At 41.2% G+C, this 26,841-nt stretch overlaps 1 protein-coding gene across 2 annotated transcripts in view; it reads left to right on the top strand.

The window, feature by feature from the left end:
• Nucleotides 1-23,300, top strand: part of LOC139753767 (hydroxyproline dehydrogenase-like) — a 28,671-nt gene extending 5,371 nt beyond the window's left edge. Inside the window, exons 3-10 of one of the 2 annotated variants that reach the window (XM_071670602.1) lie at nt 7,417-7,556; nt 9,015-9,205; nt 12,043-12,175; nt 12,284-12,485; nt 16,464-16,615; nt 17,956-18,137; nt 21,019-21,209; nt 22,387-23,300. In XM_071670602.1, coding sequence (XP_071526703.1) covers nt 7,417-7,556; nt 9,015-9,205; nt 12,043-12,175; nt 12,284-12,485; nt 16,464-16,615; nt 17,956-18,137; nt 21,019-21,209; nt 22,387-22,568 — 1,373 coding nt within the window. In that variant the 3' untranslated portion in view covers nt 22,569-23,300. Of the gene's footprint in view, nt 1-7,416; nt 7,557-9,014; nt 9,206-12,042; nt 12,176-12,283; nt 12,486-16,463; nt 16,616-17,955; nt 18,138-21,018; nt 21,223-22,386 lie in introns of both variants that reach the window. The other variant, XM_071670601.1, reaches the window with a different exon arrangement.
• The last annotated feature ends 3,541 nt before the right edge of the window (nt 23,301-26,841 follow it).

Below are 26,841 nucleotides of genomic sequence, written 5' to 3'. Positions count from 1 at the left end.
ATTGAAGATGAAAATACTGATGATGTAACGTATGTTGATGTTTTATTTTGATACTTGAGAAGGTGGCCCATGAGGAAGTGGAGGGAGAGAGCTTCGCTGAAGGAGAGATCAATACACGCTAAGAGAAAGGAACATATTTGTACCTCATGTGACCTATTATGTCGGGAGCAAATCGTCTAACATCTGACTGGATATTAGGTTATCATGGGAGCGTCGACCGCGGTAGCGACATTAGGACAAGGAACCACGATGATGCTGCAGACGGCCTGAGGGGGCAGGAAGACTGGTAGTGAGGGCGGGTCTTTGATGAGGTTTGTAGTACTGGCATGGTTGGTGTCAAGGTATAGAGGATTAGCATACGTTCTACGCTACTGGCAGCTGTTCCTTGTCAGGGACCGGACACAAGCAAATACAGTAATGGAAGCAAACTCGCTGGTAAACGTTTTACTTGAAATGAGGCAAATTGATTATTTTCCTCAAGTGGATTGCTAACGTATGGAATGATTTACCATCAAGGGTACTGCAGTTGAAGGCAGAGCCATAGATACTTTTAACGACATTGTTTTCATTGTTTCCAGTCTGCGACTGACCTTGTTTGCGCCTTGGTAGTTATGAAAGTTACAGGTATTTCTAGGTTATCCTCCTGCTGTATAAGTCTTGTACCGCGAGGATCTATTTCTGGTCTCATCTACAAACACAAAGAGCCTTAAAAGGACGCAATGGTTTGTTGCTGTTTGCTTTCCCATATATACCGGGCACCCATGTCAGGGACTGAGGACCTGCGCACACTCCTCTATGCCGGGAACACTGTTGCATGTGATGACGATCATGTCTTCTTCCAGATGAGGCGTTGCATAAATCATAAACAAGAAAAGAAATCTAAGGTTTGAGAGGGTTATCAGCAAGTCTAGAGATGTGTGATTTTCATGATTGATTACTAGGATTGATTAATGCCATCCTGGACGTTGTGGAAGTAATCAAGTTCCCCATTGTCACGAAGGGAGACAGCATTAGCGATCACAGGTTTCCAAAATCATTCTATAACCCAGCCCCACATTCTTGCCACAGTGTCTTTGCTAATTTCCACTGGAATTAATGGGCTAAGAAAAGAAATTGGCCAAAATTACATGTATACTGTTAAAGATGCAAGGTCGTTGAAAATGATCATCCTCTCGAGATGTAGCAAGAGGCAGTAAATGTTTCAAGGTCAGTACCAAGACTAGATGATCAAATATATGCATGGAAGTGAAGTGCCAAGTCTGCAGGATGATGATCTCTCTTCTGATGAACAGAGTAACATGTAAGTTATGTTTATGGCCATCAGCAGATGGTAATGATCGTCTAAAGAAGAACGTAGGTGAAGGGAAAAGTTCGTAGCACAACCTAGCATTAAGCGGAAAGATAGAATGTCTGTTGCACAGGTAAATCCGGTATGGCTGAGGAGACAAGAGGAGGTTCAAATGAGAGGAAAATGGAAAATATTAAAAAAAGTTGTGACAAACTTTTCCCCGAGTTATTCAAAAATTGTGGGTCGAAAGATATTTGCCTCCTTGTGATTGTAAATGTATTGGTGAGAAAGGCGAACTAGGTGTATATATCGTAAGCGTGGGAGAGATATGTTTGTGGATGTGACTTAAACATCAGATAAAAAGTGTATTTTCTAAGGAGTGATTGATAACAAAGTCCTGACGAAGCTTATGATTTGGTTTCGTCCTTTTCATTTTTCATGAAAATCATGGATCATGGGCACCGGTGCCCTACATCATACATGGACGCTCGAAGAAATAATTGAAAAGTCAGTTTTAAAGTGTTGAGATTTGTTTTTTTTTTTTTAAAAAAAAAAAGACTGCAGGAGTCGAAGAAAAAAAGTACTTGAAATTATGAGAAGTTGAAAGAGTTCCAGATTGACTCTGGAGGGAAAGAAGCAATGGTTCGACCAATCCTCAAGGAGGCAACGTGGTTGTTACCTTTAGTATTTACAATATTTTGTTGGCATCTGGCGACTTTTCGGCACGAAATATGTAATCGGAGGAGAGATGGATAGTTTCTTGAATATATATATATATATATATATATATATATATATATATATATATATATATATATATATATATTTTTTTTTTTTTTTTTCCGCTGTCTCCCGCGTTTGCGAGGTAGCGCAAGGAAACAGACGAAAGAAATGGCCCAACCCACCCCCATACACATGTATATACATACGTCCACACACGCAAATATACATACCTACACAGCTTTCCATGGTTTACCCCAGACGCTTCACATGCCTTGATTCAATCCACTGACAGCACGTCAACCCCGGTATACCACATCGCTCCAATTCACTCTATTCCTTGCCCTCCTTTCACCCTCCTGCATGTTCAGGCCCCGATCACACAAAATCTTTTTCACTCCATCTTTCCACCTCCAATTTGGTCTCCCTCTTCTCCTCGTTCCCTCCACCTCCGACACATATATCCTCTTGGTCAATCTTTCCTCACTCATTCTCTCCATGTGCCCAAACCATTTCAAAACACCCTCTTCTGCTCTCTCAACCACGCTCTTTTTATTTCCACACATCTCTCTTACCCTTACGTTACTTACTCGATCAAACCACCTCACACCACACATTGTCCTCAAACATCTCATTTCCAGCACATCCATCCTCCTGCGCACAACTCTATCCATAGCCCACGCCTCGCAACCATACAACATTGTTGGAACCACTGTTCCTTCAAACATACCCATTTTTGCTTTCCGAGATAATGTTCTCGACTTCCACACATTCTTCAAGGCTCACAGAATTTTCGCCCCATCCCCCACCCTATGATCCACTTCCGCTTCCATTGTTCCATCCGCTGCCAGATCCACTCCCAGATATCTAAAACACTGTACTTCCTCCAGTTTTTCTCCATTCAAACTTACCTCCCAATTGACTTGACCCTCAACCCTACTGTACCTAATAACCTTGCTCTTATTCACATTTACTCTTAACTTTTTTCTTTCACACACTTTACCAAACTCAGTCACCAGCTTCTGCAGTTTCTCACATGAATCAGCCACCAGCGCTGTATCATCAGCGAACAACTGACTCACTTCCCAAGCTCTCTCATCCCCAACAGACTTCATACTTGCCCCTCTTTCCAAAACTCTTGCATTCACCTCCCTAACAACCCCATCCATAAACAAATTAAACAACCATGGAGACATCACACACCCCTGCCGCAAACCTACATTCACTGAGAACCAATCACTTTCCTCTCTTCCTACACGTACACATGCCTTACATCCTCCATAAAAACTTTTCACTGCTTCTAACAACTTTCCTCCCACACCATATATTCTTAATACCTTCCACAGAGCATCTCTATCAACTCTATCATATGCCTTCTCCAGATCCATAAATGCTACATACAAATCCATTTGCTTTTCTAAGTATTTCTCACATACATTCTTCAAAGCAAACACCTGATCCACACATCCTCTACCACTTCTGAATCCACACTGCTCTTCCCCAATCTGATGCTCTGTACATGCCTTCACCCTCTCAATCAATACCCTCCCATATAATTTACCAGGAATACTCAACAAACTTATACCTCTGTAATTTGAGCACTCACTCTTATCCCCTTTGCCTTTGTACAATGGCACTATGCACGCATTCCGCCAATCCTCAGGCACCTCACCATGAGTCATACATACATTAAATAACCTTACCAACCAGTCAACAATACAGTCACCCCCTTTTTTAATAAATTCCACTGCAATACCATCCAAACCTGCTGCCTTGCCGGCTTTCATCTTCCGCAAAGCTTTTACTACCTCTTCTCTGTTTACCAAATCATTTTCCCTAACCCTCTCACTTTGCACACCACCTCGACCGAAACACCCTATATCTGCCACTCTATCATCAAACACATTCAACAAACCTTCAAAATACTCACTCCATCTCTTTCTCACATCACCACTACTTGTTATCACCTCCCCATTAGCGCCCTTCACTGAAGTTCCCATTTGCTCCCTTGTCTTACGCACTTTATTTACCTCCTTCCAGAACATCTTTTTATTCTCCCTAAAATTTACTGATAGTCTCTCACCCCAACTCTCATTTGCCCTTTTTTTCACCTCTTGCACCTTTCTCTTGACCTCCTGTCTCTTTCTTTTATACATCTCCCACTCAATTGCATTTTTTCCCTGCAAAAATCGTCCAAATGCCTCTCTCTTCTCTTTCACTAATACTCTTACTTCTTCATCCCACCACTCACTACCCTTTCTAATCAACCCACCTCCCACTCTTCTCATGCCACAAGCATCTTTTGCGCAATCCATCACTGATTCCCTAAATACATCCCATTCCTCCCCCACTCCCCTTACTTCCATTGTTCTCACCTTTTTCCATTCTGTACTCAGTCTCTCCTGGTACTTCCTCACACAAGTCTCCTTCCCAAGCTCACTTACTCTCACCACCCTCTTCACCCCTCCTTGTATTTTTTTAACTTTCTAAAATGGGAAACAGAAGAAGGAGTCACGCGGGGAGTGCTCATCCTCCTCGAAGGCTCAGATTGGGGTGCCTAAATGTGTGTGGATGTAACCAAGATGTGAAAAAAGGAGAGATAGGTAGTATGTTTGAGGAAAGGAACCTAGATGTTTTGGCTCTGAGTGAAACGAAGCTCAAGGGTAAAGGGGAAGAGTGGTTTGGGAATGTCTTGGGAGTAAAGTCAGGGGTTAGTGAGAGGACAAGAGCAAGGGAAGGAGTAGCAGTACTCCTGAAACAGGAGTTGTGGGAGTATGTGATAGAATGTAAGAAAGTAAATTCTCGATTAATATGGGTAAAACTGAAAGTTGATGGAGAGAGATGGGTGATTATTGGTGCATATGCACCTGGGCATGAGAAGAAAGATCATGAGAGGCAAGTGTTTTGGGAGCAGCTGAATGAGTGTGTTAGTGGTTTTGATGCACGAGACCGGGTTATAGTGATGGGTGATTTGAATGCAAAGGTGAGTAATGTGGCAGTTGAGGGAATAATTGGTATACATGGGGTGTTCAGTGTTGTAAATGGAAATGGTGAAGAGCTTGTAGATTTATGTGCTGAAAAAGGACTGATGATTGGGAATACCTGGTTTAAAAAGCGAGATATACATAAGTATACTTATGTAAGTAGGAGAGATGGCCAGAGAGCGTTATTGGATTACGTGTTAATTGACAGACGCGCGAAAGAGAGACTTTTGGATGTTAATGTGCTGAGAGGTGCAACTGGAGGGATGTCTGATCATTATCTTGTGGAGGCTAAGGTGAAGATTTGTATGGGTTTTCAGAAAATATATATATATATATATATATATATATATATATATATATATATATATATATATATATATATATATATATATATATATATATATATGTGTGTGTGTGTGTGTGTGTGTGTGTGTGTGTGTGTGTGTGTGTGTGTGTGTGTGTGTGTGTGTGTGTGAAGCAGTTGTTTGAGTGTTAGTTATGTTCAAAGGCTGTCCAAATTATGGTGTTTGTTTCTTTTGTCAGACTATTATGACCCACTCTGCTTGGGTAACAACCGTCACTTAATGCTAATTTTGATCTTTCTCTGGGATTGGCTGGGGCTTACTCTGAGAGGGAATGGGTGTTGTTCCCTGATTTATTAATATAAATGACGTCAAACCAGCAGATGCTGTTGCTGCCCTCTGGCCTGGAGTTGTGGGACCGTTGGATCACCGTCCTTCATCTTTTTCTTGTCGCTGAGAAAAGAAAATTGAAGAGCTTTGTCATCTATTATGTTTTCTCCCCGTTAAACGGAAGTCAGTGGTTTATGTTCCTTAGTATGTATGAGTTGCACTCAGTTATATGTTGCTACAAACAGAAACAGGGAGATATGTAAGTAGTATTATAGACTGGGTTGTTAAGATGCTGTTTGAGGTATGTCTCGTCTATTTTTTTTTTTCAAATTCATGACGCTGCTCGCAATTACCTTAACTGGTAAGTCATTCCACAGTCCTAATGAAGCAAAAAAGTATTTCACTTCATCTAACTAAAACGACTGCCCTCGAGTCTGTAACCATTACTTCGAGTAAAATCACATTGACTGTCGAAAACAACTTTGTGAAAACTGTGGAAACCTTCGATGATTTTGTGGACACTTGCATTAAATCATTTTGTAAGCTCCGTGTGATAATCTAGCGAGCTTTCGTGAGATCTGTTTCTCATTTCAGGATCATCTTGGTAGCTCGCCGCTGTTCTTCCTCTGCTGTCTTTTTTTCCTTGTTCCACAATCAAGGCTGAACACAGTATTCAAGGAGGGGACGCACCAGTGAAGACTTATTGAATTCGAATACCCGACTAATAAAGCTTGGAATTTATTGTCCTTTTACGGGTACGCCTTGCTACTGGACTTCACCTCATATGATCCTTTTTCCTTCTCTTTATTTACTTTGTGCCTTAACAAAGTTCAATCTGTAACTTTTCGTTCTAAGTTCTGGTACGTCAAACTAAAGTTACTGATAATGAAATTCATTTTCAATCTGTGATCCCAACCAAGCACGTCGCTGTGGTCGTTTGATTTCTGTTGTAGCATTACCTCTCAACTCAAATTCATCTGTGAATCTTGTTATCCTACAGTATATAATGCCCATTTCACTATCGATTCAGAACTGATCTGGAGACGAATCCCTGCAGTACTCCATCTGTAACATTCAGCCATTGCAAAACTTTAGATTTTATTACCTCTTTTTGTTTACGACCAGTGAACTAATTTTCAGCAGACGAAGTGCATCATATATACACACCACAAATGAGAGCTGTGGATTCTTGCGTGGTCTCCAGTGTGTGGTTCTAGCTTGTGTCCTGTCACATCTTGCATTTAATGTCCTGACAAGTGAAAAAATCTTGAAATCTTTTTAGGTCTTTTTTCAGCTACGATGAATACATGTTTTGTAAAGAGAAAAGACGCGAAAGTTTAGTTGCTATTGCCTTATTACCAAGCGACCATGGCACTAACAAGCTCTGTCCACGCCAAACTGGCGCGAGAACTAGAATAGAAAACAAATATATAGAATAAGGCTGTTATAGTGCATGCACCTAAGATCAAAAGGGCAGATCCCAAAATTGTGCTTCTCATATTAGTGTTGATATCAGGAGATTAAGTATGTGATAAAGGTCAATCTCTGTATTTGTCAAGACGTAGGTTGTAGGTAGAGCGTATCAAAAGTGAGGTTCAAGGCCTGAGTCTGCTTCAGTATAGTTCAGCAAGGATAAGTGGACTTTGCTGAATATATGACAATAATTTTATTTTATATGTAACTCAACAGAACCCTGTTTGTTTATTTAATGCCTTATATTTCCATATATTTCCATTGATACATATGCACATCCGTATATAATTCCTAAACCGAAAATCTTATTCGTCTTTAGTAACGAAGTCAGCGGTGACGGAGCTCAATTTCGGGGACCACAGCACAGCATTCAGGCACAAGACGGCGAGGGAATTGCTGCGTGGCCTTGTTGTCTTGCATGCATGCGCATTCGACCCCCTCGTCAACCGTAGCTACAAGGTTAGTCGCAAACTCCGCTGTCTGAGGCACGATGTTAAATATATAAATTTGTGGTTAATAACGTCAAAGTTTAACATCTGAGGGGGTGAATGTGTGAAGTTAGGGTGATGGTGTTTTGTAATTTAAAAAGTTTACCTCGATTAGAGGACATTGGCCGCATTGAATTAACTGTTACCACGGCCCGCTCAGCGCGACACTGAACTGGTGAACTGGTGCCAACCGTTGTGCGTAGTTGACTGGTCACATGTCGCTCACCCCAAAGTTTCGTAACTTCAACAGTCAGCTGATTCTGTTCACTGGCAAGTTATTTGAAATCACTGTATTATTTCGGAAGGTTTTCCAATCCATTAGCAGACAGGGAAGCCGTGTGTGTGTGGTGCACCGTTAGAGCCTTATTCATCAAACCATTAGAATGAATTTCTCAATGTTGTTATTCACAAACCGTGTTAAAATGAATTTCTCAGAATGTTGCCACTTATCTAGCTAGTTGGATGACATTGTTGTATTGAGCGTGTGGTGATTATCTTCAAGGCTATTTACTCAAGAGTGTTTATGCCTCCTAGGAGACTCATTGACGAGTTAAAATGTTTATGGTCATGTTAGTCCTAGCGAGTTATATTTAGCTATACTCTCCCATGACGGGGTCCTTCTTTCTGTTGTACCACATTTCACTATATCTCTACTGCAGGAAGTCTGTTATTTTAGAATAAAACATCTCTTGTTAGATCAAATATTTCGGTAAAGTCCAAGTTTTTTACTCAAGAAAAATAAGATTGATAAAAGACAAAAATTATTGAACACCTTAGAAACATTTCAGTTCTGTAGTACGTGATTTGGAGCATTATGATATTGGGGAGGGACATGAGTACTTGAGAAACTCTCTGTATAATTAAGGGGAACCGTCTTAGATATCAACAGGACCTTTGAAAACCTAATCTGACCTCCATGAGCACCTAAATTGACAGTATTTTTGTTATTTGAAGAAAAGATGCCATGGTGTTTGCATTCAGTTCATGGGAAGTTTATTCGTTTTGTGAACTTTCAAGTGCATGCATACCAACATGACAGAAGGAAGATGACGATGTCTTTGGCAAATGTCGACGATAATTCTGATTTGCAGGTGAATGTCTTCCCAAGGCGTGTTAAGGGAGGTTTTCGTGGGTTCTGCTGGTTTATTCGCGTTTCATTGATTTTCACCCTTATTGTACCTGTTGATCATAGACCTACTATCACTTTTCGTAGGGGAAGAACCGCCCCCCCCCCCCCCCATATAAATCAGTTTTGATTAGTATTCATAGAAGTCATTGATGTTCATCCAAATCCATTATATATGTGGTGCCCCTAAAGTGGATTACCAATATCTCTTGCATTATAGGAACTCTACAGACATCATAAACATCGTCGTATTTTCAGTGACGACTTGTGTACACCAATGCTTGCCCGTTCTTCCTACTGCAGTTGATGACGCTGGGGCAGCGTATCCTGGGGCAACGGATATTGCGCTACGTTTTGGCTCCTTTCTACAACCAGTTCGTGGCCGGGGACTCTGAGGAGGAACTAGGCATTGTCAGCAGGCGCCTGGCCAGCGTAGGCGTCAGCCTCATGGTGGCGCCCATGCTGGAGACGGACGTAGGAGAAGGCCATGATGTGTGAGTACTAACCCTCACGTCAGTAGTATCCACCGATGTGAATTGACGAAGCTAGGACGCCATTTGGTTTACCAAATGGCGTCCTAGCTTCGTCTCTTCGATGTATATCAACTGACTGTTATATTTCTCTCTTGTGTCTCCCCTGATGATGTGATTATTACACGAAAGTGCACTTGGGAACTTTTCGTGTTTCATTTTCCCCGTGGACTCATTGGAATATCTTGATCACGCGCAAAATTGTGATCCTTTCCTATATATATATATATATATATATATATATATATATATATATATATATATATATAGGACTAGGCCTTTGAGGGAATATCCTCACTTGGCCCCCTTCTCTGTTCCTTCTTTTGGAAAATTAAAAACGAGAGGGAAGGATTTCCAGCCCCCCGCTCCCTTCCCTTTCAGTCGCCTTCTACGACACGCAGGGAGTACGTGGGAAGTATTCTTCCTCCCCTATCCCCAGGGTTTACTCACATGGAGGGAATGAGTGAGGAAAGATTGACAGAGAGGATATATGTGTCAGAGGTGGAGGGAACGAGAAGAGGGAGACCAAATTTAAAGTGGAAGGATGGAGTGAAAAAGATTTTAAGCGATTGGGGCCTGAATACGCAGTAGGGTGAAAGGCGTGCAAGGAATAGAGTGAATTGGAACGATGTGGTATACCGGAGTCGTTGTACTTCAATGGATTGAACCAGGGCATGTGAAGCGTCTGGGGTAAACCATGGAAAGTTTTGTGGGGCCTGGATGTGGAAAGGGAGCTGTGGTTTTGGTGCATTATACATGACAGCTAGAGACTGAGCGTGAACGAATATGGCCTTTGTTGTCTCTTTGTAGTGCTACCTCGCGCGCGTGCGTGGAGTGGAGTGACATATCATGTGTGGCGGGGTGGCGACGGGAAATGATAAAGGCAGAAAGTATGAATTATGTACATGTGTATATAAGTATATGTCTGTGTATGTATATATATGTATACGTTGAGATGTATAGGTATGTATATGTGCGTGTGTGGACGTGTAAGTATGTGTGGGTGGATTGGGCCATTCTTTTGCCTGTTTCCTTGCGCTACCTCGCTAACGCGGGAGACAGCGACAGAGTATATATATATATATATATATATATATATATATATATATATATATATATATATATATATATATATATATATATATACACATATATATCGAGGATGTAAGGCATGTGTACGTGTAGGAAGAGAGGAAAGTGATTGGTTCTCAGTGAATGTAGGTTTGCGGCAGGGGTGTGTGATGTCTCCATGGTTGTTTAATTTGTTTATGGATGGGGTTGTTAGGGAGGTGAATGCAAGAGTTTTGGAAAGAGGGGCAAGTATGAAGTCTGTTGGGGATGAGAGAGCTTGGGAAGTGAGTCAGTTGTTGTTCGCTGATGATACAGCGCTGGTGGCTGATTCATGTGAGAAACTGCAGAAGCTGGTGACTGAGTTTGGTAAAGTGTGTGAAAGAAGAAAGTTAAGAGTAAATGTGAATAAGAGGAAGGTTATTAGGACAGTAGGGTTGAGGGTCAAGTCAATTGGGAGGTAAGTTTGAATGGAGAAAAACTGGAGGAAGTAAAGTGTTTTAGATATCTGGGAGTGGATCTGGCAGCGGATGGAACCATGGAAGCGGAAGTGGATCATAGGGTGGGGGAGGGGGCGAAAATTCTGGGAGCCTTGAAGAATGTGTGGAAGTCGAGAACATTATCTCGGAAAGCAAAAATGGGTATGTTTGAAGGAATAGTGGTTCCAACAATTTTGTATGGTTGCGAGGCGTGGGCTATGGATAGAGTTGTGCGCAGGAGGGTGGATGTGCTGGAAATGAGATGTTTGAGAACAATGTGTGGTGTGAGGTGGTTTGATCGAGTAAGTAATGTAAGGGTAAGAGAGATGTGTAGAAATAAAAAGAGCGTGGTTGAGAGAGCAGAAGAGGGTGTTTTGAAATGGTTTGGGCACATGGAGAGAATGAGTGAGGAAAGATTGACCAAGAGGATATATGTGTCGGAGGTGGAGGGAACGAGGAGAAGTGGGAGACTAAATTAAAGGTGGAAAGATGGAGTGAAAAAGATTTTGTGTGATCGGGGCCTGAACATGCAGGAGGGTGAAAGGCGGGCAAGGAATAGAGCGAATTGGATCGATGTGGTATACCGGGGTTGACGTGCTGTCAGTGGATTGAATCAGGGCATGTGAAGCGTCTGGGGTAAACCATGGAAAGTTGTGTGGGGCCTGGATGTGGAAAGGGAGCTGTGGTCTCGGGCATTATTGCGTGGCAGCTAGAGACTGAGTGTGAACGAATGGGGCCTTTGTTGTCTTTTCCTAGTGCTACCTCGCACACATGAGGGGGGAGGGGGAAGGTATTCCATGTGTGGCGAGGTGGCGATGGGAGTGAATGGGGGCAGACAGTGTGAATTGTGTGCATGGGTATATATGTATGTGTCTGTGTATGTATATATATGTGTACATTGAGATGTATAGGTATGTATATTTGCGTGTGTGGACGCGTGTGTGTATACATTGTGTATGGGGGTGGGTTGGGCCATTTCTTTCGTCTGTTTCCTTGCGCTACCTCGCAAATGCGGGAGACAGCGACAGAGCAAAATAAATGAATAATATATATATATATATATATATATATATATATATATATATATATATATATATATATATATATATATATATATATATATATATACTAGCTTATTTAACGTTAAACTAGTCGATTATTTGCCCGTTACTAATTTCATCCTGACTAAACCATACAAAGTTGACCTACGTCGTCCCAAGCTCAAGTCTCATAACTATCCTTGTGCACCCCCAGGCGAGAGATGTACACCAAGAACCTGAACAAGACGTTGCATTTGATCGACACCAGCCACCGGAACAATGTCGTGGAAGGCTCCAGACCCATCTGCCAGACCAAGATCACTGCGCACCTCACTGCGGACATTCTGGTCAGTTATATGCTATTTGGTATCTTAGTCAAAACAAGCGTGTTTCTCACTTCATTTTTAGTTATTGCCACTACCTTCATTCCGCTCAAAGAAGACAAATCTTTACAGGCGAGAATCTCGACGCTCTACCAGTCGCTGAACTTCGAGGGTCGTGTGCAAGCTGTGCGATCTGTGGCGGCGCTGTTGTCGCAGGCCGGCGGGAATGGCCACAGCATCTCGACCGCCGACGCAAAGTCGCTCCAACCGTTGCTCACGAGTCCTTCAGATGCCCACGACTTCATTGACTGTTTTCAACGCCTCTATAAACTAGGTTTATACAGTCCCATTTATTTAGATTTATCAGAGAACTAATCATATATATATATATATATATATATATATATATATATATATATATATATATATATATATATATATATATCATCAGCGAACAACAACTGACTCACTTCCCAAGCTCTCTCATCCCCAACAGACTTCATACTTGCCCCTCTTTCCAAAACTCTTGCATTTACCTCCCTAACAACCCCATCCATAAACAAATTAAACAGCCATGGACACATCACACACCCCTGCCGCAAACCTACATTCACTGAGAACCAATCACTTTCCTCTCTTCCTACACGTACACATGCCTTACATCCTTGATAAAAACTTTTCACTGCTTCTAACAACTTGCCTCCCACACCATATATTCTTAATACCTTCCACAGAGCATCTCTATCAACTCTATCATATGCCTTCTCCAGATCCATAAATGCTACATACAATTCCATTTGCTTTTCTAAGTATTTCTCACATACATTCTTCAAAGCAAACACCTGATCCACACATCCTCTACCAATTCTGAAACCACTTCTGGTGACTGAGTTTGGTAAAGTGTGTGAAAGAAGAAAGTTAAGAGTAAATGTGAATAAGAGCAAGGTTATTAAGTACAGTAGGGTTGAGGGTCAAGTCAATTGGGAGGTGAGTTTGAATGGAGAAAAACTGGAGAAAGTGAAGTGTTTTAGATATCTGGGAGTGGATCTGGCAGCGGATGGAACCATGGAAGCGGAAGTGGATCATAGGGTGGGGGAGGGGGCGAAAATTCTGGGAGCCTTGAAGAATGTGTGGAAGTCGAGAACATTATCTCGGAAAGCAAAAATGGGTATGTTTGAAGGAATAGTGGTTCCAACAATGTTGTATGGTTGCGAGACGTGGGCTATGGATAGAGTTGTGCGCAGGAGGATGGATGTGCTGGAAATGAGATGTTTGAGGACAATATGTGGTGTGAGGTGGTTTGATCGAGTAAGTAACGTAAGGGTAAGAGAGATGTGTGGAAATAAAAAGAGCGTGGTTGAGAGAGCAGAAGAGGGTGTTTTGAAATGGTTTGGGCACATGGAGAGAATGAGTGAGGAAAGATTGACCAAGAGAATATATGTGTCGGAGGTGGAGGGAACGAGGAGAAGAGGGAGACCAAATTGGAGGTGGAAAGATGGAGTGGAAAAGATTTTGTGATCGGGGCCTGAACATGCAGGAGGGTGAAAGGAGGGCAAGGAATAGAGTGAATTGGAGCGATGTGGTATACTGGGGTTGACGTGCTGTCAGTGGATTGAATCAAGGCATGTGAGGCGTCTGGGGTAAACATGGAAAGCTGTGTAGGTATGTATATTTGCGTGTGTGGATGTATGTATATACATGTGTATGGGGGTGGGTTGGGCCATTTCTTTCGTCTGTTTCCTTGCGATACCTCGCAAACGCGGGAGACAGCGACAAAGCAAAAAAAAAAAAAAAAATATATATATATATATATATATATATATATATATATATATATATATATATATATTATCCCTGGGGATAGGGGAGAAAGAATACTTCCCACGTATTCCCTGCGTGTCGTAGAAGGCGACTAAAAGGGGAGGGAGCGGGGGGCTGGAAATCCTCCCCTCTCATTTTTTTTTAATTTTCCAAAAGAAGGAACAGAGAAGGGGGCCAGGTGAGGATATTCCCTCAGTGGCCCAGTTCTCTGTTCTTAACGCTACCTCGCTAACGCGGGAAATGGCGAATAGTTTGAAAAAAAAAAAAATATATATATGTATATATATATATATATATATATATATATATATATATATATATATATATATATATATATATTTTTTTTTTTTTTTTTTTCTTTTTATTTTGCTTTGTCGCTGTCTCCCGCGTTTGCGAGGTAGCGCAAGGAAACAGACGAAAGAAATGGCCCAACCCACCCCCAATACACATGTATATACATACACGTCCACACACGCAAATATACATACCCATACATCTCAATGTACACATATATATACACACACAGACACTTACATATATACACACGCACACAATTCACACTGTCTGCCCTTATTCATTCCCATCGCCACCTCGCCACACATGGAATAGCATCCCTCTCCCCCCTCATGTGTGCGAGGTAGCGCTAGGAAAAGACAACAAAATCCCCATTCGTTCACACTCAGTCTCTAGCTATCATGCAATAATGCCCGAAACCACAGCTCCCTTTCCACATCCAGGCCCCACAGAACTTTCCATGGTTTACCCCAGACGCTTCACATGCCCTGGTTCAATCCATTGACAGCACGTCAACCCCGGTATACCACATCGTTATATATATATATATATATATATATATATATATATATATATATATATATATATATATATATATATATATATATATATATATATATATATACACATATATATATATATATATATATATATATATATATATATATATATATATATATTTTTTTTTTTTTTTTTTTTGCTTTGTCGCTGTCTCCCGCCTTTGCGAGGTAGCGCAAGGAAACAGACGAAAGAAATGGCCCAACCCACCCCCATACACATGTATATACATACACGTCCACACACGCAAATATACATACCTACACAGCTTTCCATGGTTTACCCAAGACGCTTCACATGCCCTGATTCAATCCACTGACAGCACGTCAACCCCAGTATACCACATCGATCCAATTCACTCTATTCCTTGCCCTCCTTTCACCCTCCTGCATGTTCAGGCCCCGATCACACAAAATCTTTTTTACTCCATCTTTCCACCTCCAATTTGGTCTCCCACTTCTCCTCGGTCCCTCCACCTCCAACACATATATCCCCTTGGTCAATCTTTCCTCACTCATTCTCTCCATGTGCCCAAACCATTTCAAAACACCCTTTTCTGCTCTCTCAACCACGCTCTTTTTATTTCCACACATCTCTCTTACCCTTACGTTACTTACTCGATCAAACCACCTCACACCACACATTGTCCTCAAACATCTCATTTCCAGCACATCCACCCTCCTGCGCACAACTCTATCCATAGCCCACGCCTCGCAACCATACAACGTTGTTGGAACCACTATTCCTTCAAACATACCCATTTTTGCTTTCCGAGATAATGTTCTCGACTTCCACACATTCTTCAAGGCTCCCAGGATTTTCGCCCCCTCCCCCACCCTATGATCCACTTCCGCTTCCATGGTTCCATCCGCTGCCAGATCCACTCCCAGATATCTAAAACACTTTACTTCCTCCAGTTTTTCTCCATTCAAACTTACCTCCCAATTGACTTATATATATATATATATATATATATATATATATATATATATATATATATATATATATATATATATATATATATATATATATATATGTATATATATATATATATATATATATATATATATATATATGTATATATATATATATATATAGGTATGATTCAAAAGTAATGAAGTTAGGTCAAAAAGTGAAATTAAGTCAAGGGTGACCCTTCACCCACCCTATAGCTTACTTCAACTCCCATAATACCATAAAGTGAGGAAAGAAAAGATAGGAATGAAAAAAGTGAGAAACTACAATGCCAGTATCAAACTTTTTTGTAGATATTTTTAACATATTAAGATTGTTCGTAAAGGTGAAATTGGCAGCATATCCAGCCCACCTACTGGCAGATATGAGAAAGCCTCCCATATAGAGATTGTGCTATGACATTTTCAGTCTGGATATTCCGCATTTGTTCAAGTGCGCTGTTTTGGACAGTTCGTTCCAGCATTTCATTTGTCATTTCCCTGAATGTCGGTCAGTATTCTTCGAAGGGCAATAACCTTTAGACCAATTGTTGCATTGTGTTGCAAGTGCAGACAAACTTGTTTAGCCCATCAAGCTCGTCATGTCTTATGATAACTTATTTGTGTGATTACTGTTTATGCATCACGTGGAATGTTTTACAGTGTGTGTGCATGTGTGTGTACAGGGAAGCGTTGTGTGGAGCAGGGTGTGGTGTTGGCGGTGGACGCGGAGTACACCTATACCAACCCGGCCATCAACCTCGTGACCCTAGCCATGATGAAAGTCTTTAACACCCCGACGCCAATCATCTGGAACACCTACCAGGGTTACCTCAAGGTCGGTCACCACTCACACCTTGATAGTATTCGATCACCAAGTACATGTCACCATGGTGGTGGATTGATTTGTTAACGGATGGGGTGGTGAGGGAGGTAAAGGCGAGAGTCTTGAAGAAGGGCCGCCTCTGTGGGGAACGAGAGGCCCTGGGAAGTGAGTCAGTTGTTTTCTTATTACACAGCACTGGTGGCGGATTCGAGTTAAATATGAATATGAATGGAAAAGATTGAAAGTGAAGTGTTTTAGATTCATGGGAGGGGACATTGCAGCGAATGGAACCATGGAAGCGGAAGTGTCATATCGTGGATAAGGGATGAAAGGCTCTGGGAGCGCTGAAGAATGTACGGAAAGAACGTTATCTGGGAGGGCAAAAATGGATATATTTGAAGGAATATAGATCCCAACAATATTATATGGATGTGAGGCATGGGCTATAGACAAGGCTGTGCGGAGGAGAGTTCATGTGTTGGAAATGAAATATTTGAGGACAATATATGATGTAGGGTGGTTTGATCGAATGAAAGGTTAAGATAGAGGTGTGGTAATACAGGGAGTGTGGTTGATCTAACTGGAGAGAGTATGCTGAATTGCTTTAGACATTTGGGGACAATGAGTTAGGACAGGTTGACAAAGAGGATTTCTGGGTCAGAAGTGAAGGGAACAAGGGGAACGGGGAATCCAAACTGAAGATGGAAGGATGGAGTAAGAAAGATTTTGAGCGATCGGGGCCTGAACATGCAGGAGGGTGAAAGGCGTTCACTGGATAGAGTGAATTGGAACGAAGTGGTATATGTGCTGTCAGTGGACTGAACCAGGGCATGTGAAGCGTCTGGGGTAAACCATAGAAATGTCTATGGGGCTTGGATGTGTATAGGGAGGTATGGTTTTGGTGCATTGCACATGACAGCTTGAGAATGGATGTTGCATTTCTTCGTCTGTTCTTGGCGCTAACTTGCTAACGCGGGAAATGGCATCAACTGTATTTATTTATTATACTTGATGGCCGTTTCCCGCGTCAGCGAGGTAGCACCAGGAAACAGGCAAAGAATGGCCCATCCGCTCATATATATATATATATATATATATATATATATATATATATATATATATATATATATATATATATATATACTTCAGCAAGGTAGCGCCATGAAAACAGACAGAAAAGGCCACATTCGTTCACACGCAGTCTCTAGCGGTCATATGTAATGCACCGAAACCACAGCTCCCTATCCTATCCTATAGGACGTAGAACAGTTTGAACCATAGTCCCGTCATGACCCTTGGAGAATGCTGAAAATTGCTATTGTTCGCGCTGGTAATGGCGACATCCACTACAGGCAGGACGCGAAAACCTGGAGCACGACCTGGCCGTGGTGCGGGCGCTGGGGAGCGGCGTGGGCTTCGGCGCCAAGTTAGTGCGAGGAGCCTACCTGGAAAAAGAGCGATCCCTTGCCCAGAAAGAGGGCTACCCAGATCCTGTCAACGACACGTACGAGGACACAAACGCCGTCTACAACAGGTAGTAATTCACACCAACACTAAGGTGATCCATCCTCATGGTACGACAACGTTCATAAAGTGAAATACTCTACGGTAGAGCAATGTGTAGATATACCTCATGGGTAAAACAAGAGAGAAAAGATATGCATTTATTGTGCTCGAGAGAGGAACTATTTTCTAGATCCTTTGTGATTTAAATTTACTTCCATACTTGAGATTGTAGACATTGCATTGCTCCAAATAAGTCATGGCACACAGTATATGTCATCTGTTAACATGTTATTATAGTTTATATACTGATAACGTTACACTGGGATCCCTGGTAAATGTTAGCGTTATTCTCACCTGGGTTTGTGCCAACTGTCTCCATGGTAGGTGGATACTCACTAAAGCCCTTGAACATCTCTGATCTGAGTAATGCAGGATGGGTTTTGTGTTACTAAGACAATTAGTTTAGTTTCTTTAGTTAATTACTCAACTAATTCACTTTTCCACGCTCGATACATTTTTTTTGTCACATTGTCACTCTCATTATTCTTACCATCTGAATTTTTGCTCACTACTTAATAAAAAAATTTTCAAGAATGTCCGTAATCAGTAATACTACGATACGTGAGTGAGGCGTTGGATGACCACAAACTGTGATGGTTCATAACCCTGGCGATAAAGACCGAGCGAGGTCAGCCTAATATTTACACACACACACACACACATATACATATATATATATATATATATATATATATATATATATATATATATATATATTTATATAGGGATTCGAAAAAAGAGACGACAAGGTACTGTCGTTGTTACGTAATTATTATTAGTAGTACTTACTAGAGATTGTTATTTGATAGTTGACGATGTTCAAGTGAAGTTACCATTGGGGCCTATAGCCATGATTTAAGTCGAACCTTGATTTAGACATTAATGACTCAACTAGGCCAATGGACTGCCAAGCGTACTTTCACTACTCACTTCCTTGTAGGCTAAGAAAATGCGAATAACTTTCTTACATTTAATACCTAAATAGAATGACGTGGGTACACTTAAATTAATTAAATGCGCGTAAGCACGCAGTGACTGGAATCATAATATCTAACTGGTTGCAACACTACTGACATAATCAGTCATTATGCATGGGTCCGTGGACGTTATTACAGTAAATATCTAAAGCTAATAGTAACTAAACATCCTAATTCACAATTGCAAGGAACTTCTTGTTCACTGGTGCTGAAAGTTCACATGAGTGTAACACTTGGCCTGAGCTGGAATTTTAGTAGCTGGACTGCAGCCGGGAACTCTGGGCGTGTATGGCAAGGCAATAGACCCTCGTCCTCCACGTCAGGTCGGTCCGTGCTTACGTTTCCTGCGACGGCGCTGGGTCAATCACGCCAGAGGCACTTGCCTTGATATTCACACATGCTGCTCGTCCAACACAAGCTGCACTTCTCGTCTCACACAATTGCCCTCCTCGACTCATAAGCTGCACTCCTCGCCTCCCAAAAGCTGCCCTGTTGGAATCGAAGTTGTATGTGTCTCATAGACACATTATTGGCTCATTACTCTTACGGGGGGGGGGGGGGGGATGCACCGGGCTGGGTAACTGTCTCTAAGGAAGTAGGGTAACTGATTGACACTGCGTCTCGTCTGTGTACTGCGTGACCTGAAATCACGTTGGGTTGCCAAGACTATCATTTGTTTCTGGTTAATTAGTTCACTTTGTCACTTTTCCACACGATACATTTTCGTGGTGTTTTTATTTGAAACTTTATCACTGTAAGTTCTTAACTGAGCACCGTAAATTATAAACTTTTGCACATGACGTAATCCTTTATGGAAACTGCTATGACGAGGACATGTCCCGTACAATTTGATTTTTATTAGTAACCTACAGCTAATATTCATGATACATACTAGGGGTTATTTTACGTGTTAATTCCGTACAATATTCTTACAATATGACACTTTGCCCCTTACTAGCTAAACAGTATTAGAAGAGTACCCATGATTAACATCCTCCCCCACCCCCTCCTCCTCCCCCCACGCGGGAGATATGTGATGGGGAGCCAGTAGCTGGCTGGCTGTCGGCCCCTCGTGTTGACCCTGAGCTCCAATCAACACCGTGGGATTGCCAACATATGATCTCCCTCCCCCATATAGTGGTTCTAGTAATAATGTATATTCGTGATTGCAAGGAATGATATTCCCAACATATCAAATAACAACTATGAGTCAATAATACTAAACTATCATCCAGGTTAGATAGATATGACAAACTGGCTACCATCTTTCTTGTTGACTCCGTCTGTGTTTGTTTTGCGCGATAACATGGTCGCGAGATCATTTTTTGCGCAGTCAGATATCTCCTTGTCCAACAATTCTATCATATATATATATATATATATATATATATATATATATATATATATATATATGTGTGTGTGTGTGTGTGTGTGTGTGTGTGTGTTTATCTCTGGGGGTAGGGGTGAAAGAATACTCACGTATTCCCTGCGTATTGTGGAGGGCGACTAAAAGGGGGGAGGGGGCTGAAAATCCTCCCCTCTAGTTTTTACTTTTCCAAAAGAAGGAACAAAGAAAGGGGCCAAGTGAGGATTTTCCCTCTAAGGCTTAGTCCTCCGTTCTTGACGCTACGTTGCTAACGCGAGAAATGGCGAATATATATGAAAACAATATGCATATATAATTGGACGATGATAATGAAAACTGCTTCTTAATGATGTAAATTCCGAGGAAGGAACGATTGTAAATTATGTTAACCATTGAGCAATCTCTGGTTCACTATAATAAGTAGAATAATGTAACCTTTGATTTGAACAGTTTACCTTGAGTTGCACTGGATAACTTTTGTGTTCTGTGTTTGTGTTTACGTATAGCATGGTGGAAGTGATGCTCCGTGAGGTGGCAGAGGCTCCGCTCACTCGCGCCGTTGTCGTGGCCACACATAACGAGTCCTCTGTTAAGTTGGCTGCTACCAAGATGGAGCAGCTCGAGCTCGATCCCAGGGCTGGCAACGTCGTCTTTGGTCAAGTTTACGGCATGGCCGAAAACATCTCCGTCCCTCTGGGTGAGTACCTAAGGTATGTTGTGTTGCTGCCAGTGTGGGGTTCCAATGTGTCGGAGCGTTGCCATCCAGTTGTGTGTTAAAGTAAAAAGTTAGATCTATAATGATCATGTTACAAGGATCGGAGTACCTATAAGTGTTAAAGCATCTGGGCTTCATTGATTGTGTCATAATGTCCAGGTTCCACTAACGTTATTTTTTAGTGTCATTGATTATGATCGTTGGCTGGGTACTTGTACTGTGGATCTGTCGATGCTAGTCTTTACGGCCGTCATCATCAAGTTATAGGCCACCAACGGAAAACTTTCAACATCTCCTTTAGGATATATGTAAGACTACATACGCTTATGTATACGGACCATGATTATGTTGCAAGTGTAGAGTTTCATCCAACATAGTGGTGGATGAGATTTCAAGAAGGATATTGTAAGATTCGGCATTCAGCAATGCCTTGCAGTGGATCGATGTTAAAGATGACGCCGCCTGAATCTAAGCTGATATTCCAGTTATATATTTTTAACTATTAATGTTTTTCAAATAAAGCAAAATCAGAGTTCCGATCATAAAGGTGTTACAGTGGGGTTGGGAACAGTGTGGTGCATGCTTTGCACCTGAGCCAGGAATGATCGATTTATATATTTTCCCATGGGCAGAGTTCTACTGACATACAATTGGTACATCTAGATAGTGGTTCCAGTGATTTATTGTTCGAGTCTGATGTTTTTTCTTTGAAAAAGTTGAAGATGCCAGTGATCTGTTGTGCTCCAATATGATTTTGTGGCTGGGTCGGGGTTCTTACGTACCTCGATGGTGGAACAGGTTCCAGACTTACAACATATCCGTTCTACAGCTGGGTCGGGTTACCGTTCTACCACTGGAATCCCAGGTAAGTACTGAAAAAAAACAACTCGCAATTCGTGGCACAGAAGCCTCACTGAAACCTCGTTACTAAAATGAATTATCAACGGAAACCCGACCCAGCTGTAGAACGGTAAGCCCGACCCAGCTGTAGAACGGTAAGCCCGACCCAGCTGTAGAAAGGTAACCCGACCCAGCTACAATTTTCGGTTGCAGCGGGCAGGGGTTCTAGTACATTTCTCAGTTGCAGTTTGGTTGGAATTCCGGTAATATTTTTCTGTTACAGCTGGACTGTGGTTCTGATAATATTCCTGTGTTGCAGCCGGTCAGGGGTTCCTGGTGTACAAGTCAATACCGTCCGGGAGCTTATTGGAAGTGATGCCGTATCTCTCCCGCCGCGCCAACGAAAACAGAGCTGTGCTGCGCGGCGCCAGGCGGGAGAGACAACTTCTGTCGCAGGAGCTTTTGTCAAGAGTGCCCTTCAGTCACCTATACAAGAAATAAAAGACATTTACTACAGCCATTAATCATGCCATTTCCTCTTTTGAATGTAAAACTAGTCAGTCACTGTTTTGTATCGGTGTGTTTTTTTACCGGTAGCCTGCTTTGCTCATTTTTATAAGAAGGCTTAGTACAGAAATATATAACTTCCGTGATAATGAACTAGACATGATGTATCTCCTCAGTATTAGCAACTTTATGACATACTTGTAAGTAAAGTGTTAGCCTTTTAGTTACAATGATAACTCTTGAATTATTACAATAATAATTTTTGTTTCATTTGTCATTTTCATACGTAGAGTACAGAGCCATTATGGATTTATTGTTATTAGAATTAACTTTGTGTTTTTTGATACTTTCATATCAAATCCATGATAGAATGAATAAATTCAAGTGAGCTAATGTGTCACTCAATTTGAAAGTCATTTGACACAGCTTATGAAATTAATAATACTGGGAAAGTGACTGAATGAAATGGTTAAGAGTTAGCAGATGAATTCAACGTTTGGTAAAAGGAGAGAATTGGAAGAAGGACTAATATGATAGATGTAAGGAAAGGGTATCTTGACCGTGAGGTGGATGAAAAACCTGGAACCCATGGTTGGTGAGGAGAAATGAACGATGGTAGCGAAGAGCAAGACGTGCGTGAACTACCACTCATCATGTACGGGGAAACACACAAGTAATTGTATGAGAAAATATGAAATTGAATTGATTAAATGTCTACTAAATGGTGGTGCTTTATGAATGACCCTGGTCTTGAAACACCCCGAGAGAACGTGTTGATTGTAGATATCTATATGCTAGATGAATACGCTTGGAATGATAATTGTTGTTCAATAGAAAATGAACTGTAAATTTGTTGAAGTTTGGTGTGTGTCGCCTGGTTCCAGATGGGACAACATGCCGGCGTAAGGAACTTCTAGGTTAGGTTGTTCACTAGAATTGGTTACTGATATGATCAAGCAACATTTGGAAAAAAAAACAAAACAAGGGAAGCTACTAGTCTAACCGCTGAAAATAATCTTTTCAAACTGGGATTCCATGTTTTTCATGGGAAACAAAAAACGAACGAAATGAGCTTACAAGTAGGGTTTCTCTCTCTCTCTCTCTCTCTCTCTCTCTCTCTCTCTCTCTCTCTCTCTCTCTCTCTCTCTCTCTCTCTCTCTCTCTAAGGCTCTGTCATTCCTCTTCCGACTCCCTCGCTAAGAATCTCCTCACGATCGCCTTCCCATCACCGCATTTTTCTTAGCGAGGTTTGGTCAGGTTAGTGTACAAACTGATCATAGCCTTACCTGATCAAGAAAAACGTTGAGGGTTGTGAATCTTGATGTATCCAGTATATATATATATATATATATATATATATATATATATATATATATATATATATATATATATATATATATATAGGGATAGAGCAACCAGAGGACATAACAGGAGAGTAAGCAAGAAATTTGTTTAAAAAAATGTTAAGAAGAACCTTTATAGTATGAGAGCCGTGAGTGAGTGGAATAAGATGACTAAGTACACGGTTAATGCAGAATGATGATAGTTGAGAATGTTCAAAAGATGGATTTCCTTGAGTGTAAAACTCCCTTACCATACAACATCAATATGTAATATAAACAATAATCTCTGTCGCACCTGATAGGCTAGTGCAGTGTTTAGAAAAGAGTAAATGCATGATATACAAACTGGGTTAGAAGACAGGGCAACACAACAATAAGAAACGCCACCCTTAACACAAATAGTAATGACACATACACCAATCATTCTGGAGAAAAATGATTGAGTCGATCATACCATGTCAGCCGTCCAGATTAAGAATCTCAGCCTTATGTTGGATGATCTCACCTTCGGAGGATAACAAAGAATTTACCGACTTTCTGAAGAAGGCAATATTTTGTACAATCTACTGAAAACTTTCAAAACACTTTTCCTTCCCTGACTGTACCAAGGTTGTGTTCTGATGACATACAAGACTGGACAAACAGACGAAGAAAAGCGCATTGTTCATTAGTCAATAGCCGCAAAGATTCAATTAATCATCTAAGATCAGGCTCAGTAAAATCATGCATACAAGCTTGTTTCTATCCTAGGATGACAAACAAGGTAGAATGTACCAATTAAACCAACTCGTGAGCAAAGATGTTATTGAAAACATGGAAAATGGCTGAAGTACATGGAAACCACGCCTCTTCAACCTTTATCTGTATCAGCAAATCGGATAGTTTGGTCCTTCCGCTATGCAAAACTCCTCACTAGTCCTAGTAGAATTTAGATATTGACTTTAGAGGTTCATTTATACATGTTCTCTATATCCTTCTGAAGTTTCTGACAGTCCCATGTAAAACACATCCTTCGACAGATATCTGAGGGAAACGTTACGTGGTTCATAATACACGACAAATTAACTTTCCCTTATAGTATCTATGCCAAAATTATCGACTCTAATTCTTAAATTGCAGTATATATTTTACGTTGGAGGCTCGTCACGTACAAAAGTCCACATCCGGACGTTAATTGAAATGTAGAATGGATTATGGAATGGAAAAAGAAGAGACGAGGGAAAGTATTTACGAATTTTGGAAAAAGTGAAAAACTTGTCTGTTATATTGTATCAGGTCATAGTTATTGTACCAGGTCATAGTTATTGGAAAAGACGAGAAGGTAGAGTTCCAAAGCTTCAAGGTGTAGGGAAAGAAACCTTTATCCCAGCTCTCGGGAGCAAAAACCAAATACCTATAAAAGGGAAAGTGAGCCAGCATTGCTGCGTCGGGCTGGAGAGTCAAGTTTGGGGAGTTGATAAGTCGTTCCGCTTTCGACTCAGGTCCGTCAAGTGTGAATACAGAGCCAGAACCATCCGCAAAGTGAGAGCAGTACTTCATACGAGCACGGATCAGTCCTTTGTGTAAACGGAACGACAGGTTGGAAGAAAGAGAAATTCCGGCATCTAAATAGAACTCCCGCTTTTTTTAAAGGCAGTCTTATCTATTTCCGTAGAGTGGAATTTTCAAGGTGGTGTAGATTTTACTGTAATACCAAGAATGTTCACTGAGTCAAGAGGTGGAAGTACAGAAGTCGATTTTCTCGAGAAAGAAACGTTGTGCGGAATTTTTGATAGAGAGATGTGTAGGAAGTGGGTTTTGGAAGCATTAATCAAATTTCGTGTACCTTGCTGAAAACTCTTGTCCAAGTCTGAGCTTACTGAGGAAGTTGTGTTGAGATGAAATGCAGATCGGGTGAGAGATGGAGCAGAAATGAAGGATGTGGAAGAATGGAGTTTTGAGTCGTTAATGTATTAGAACATTTACTCACTTGCAGAAGAAAGGAAACCGTTGGTAAAAAGGAGAAAAAGTGTAGGAAATAGGACAGAGCCTTGATACTGATAATAATGGAGAAAGAGGGAGAGGCTGATCCATAAACAACCACGGAGACAGATCGGCCAGAGAGAAAGCAAAGTGAGGAAAGGAAGTCAAAAGAGGGAAACTTAGAGATGAAAGTCCGATGCCACATCGTCAAAAGCTTTGGGTATACCAAGGGCAACTTCATGGGATTTCCCCAAATCTTTTAAGAATGATAACCAGACATTAGCAAAATAAGAAAGCACATCAATTGATTTTGCTTCATGGAAACCAAATTGATGATCACGGAGAAGACTCCGAGATTCAAGACATCTGAGGATATGAGAGTTGAGGAGGGATTCAAAGACTGGATGTAGTAGACGTCAAAGTAACAGGGAGATAATCAGAGGGGGTTAGAGCGGTCATTACTCAAGATTATCTGACTTCATTATTCTTTATACGAATAACACAAAAGGACACACCGGTGTGAACTACTGTGATACTCTCCCGAAAGTGCATAGTGGGAAAATCTTCGAAATTAGGTTGAATTAGCTGTGGGCTAATGAACTCAGAAAAAAAGATAATGATAATGAAACCCCAAAGGTGCATGCGCACGACCCAACTTAGTGGTGATGAATTCTGACTTTGGAGGCCAACTAAGTCCACTGGCACACTCGGAAGAGGATCCATGAACACCTGTTAGCACAATTGCTTTTCCCGCTTTAGTGAGGCAGCGTCAGCATCATGCGAATAAAATCCACATTCCCTCATACACTTGGTCACTTTCCTTGAATATGTTCGGTAGAACATCGTTCATATATCATCTTGATATCTCAGTGGTATGGAACTTTAGTATTAAGAATAGAGAATAAAGGTATGATGAATGATGTTTCTTGTTATAAATTCCGACGTACTTGTCTGGCAACACT

Source organism: Panulirus ornatus, chromosome 15, assembly GCF_036320965.1.
Source record: "Panulirus ornatus isolate Po-2019 chromosome 15, ASM3632096v1, whole genome shotgun sequence".
In the NCBI taxonomy this organism is placed as follows: domain Eukaryota; kingdom Metazoa; phylum Arthropoda; class Malacostraca; order Decapoda; family Palinuridae; genus Panulirus; species Panulirus ornatus.
The sequence above is the reverse complement of the archived record's forward strand: the minus strand, read 5'-3'. Positions and strand labels throughout refer to the sequence as shown.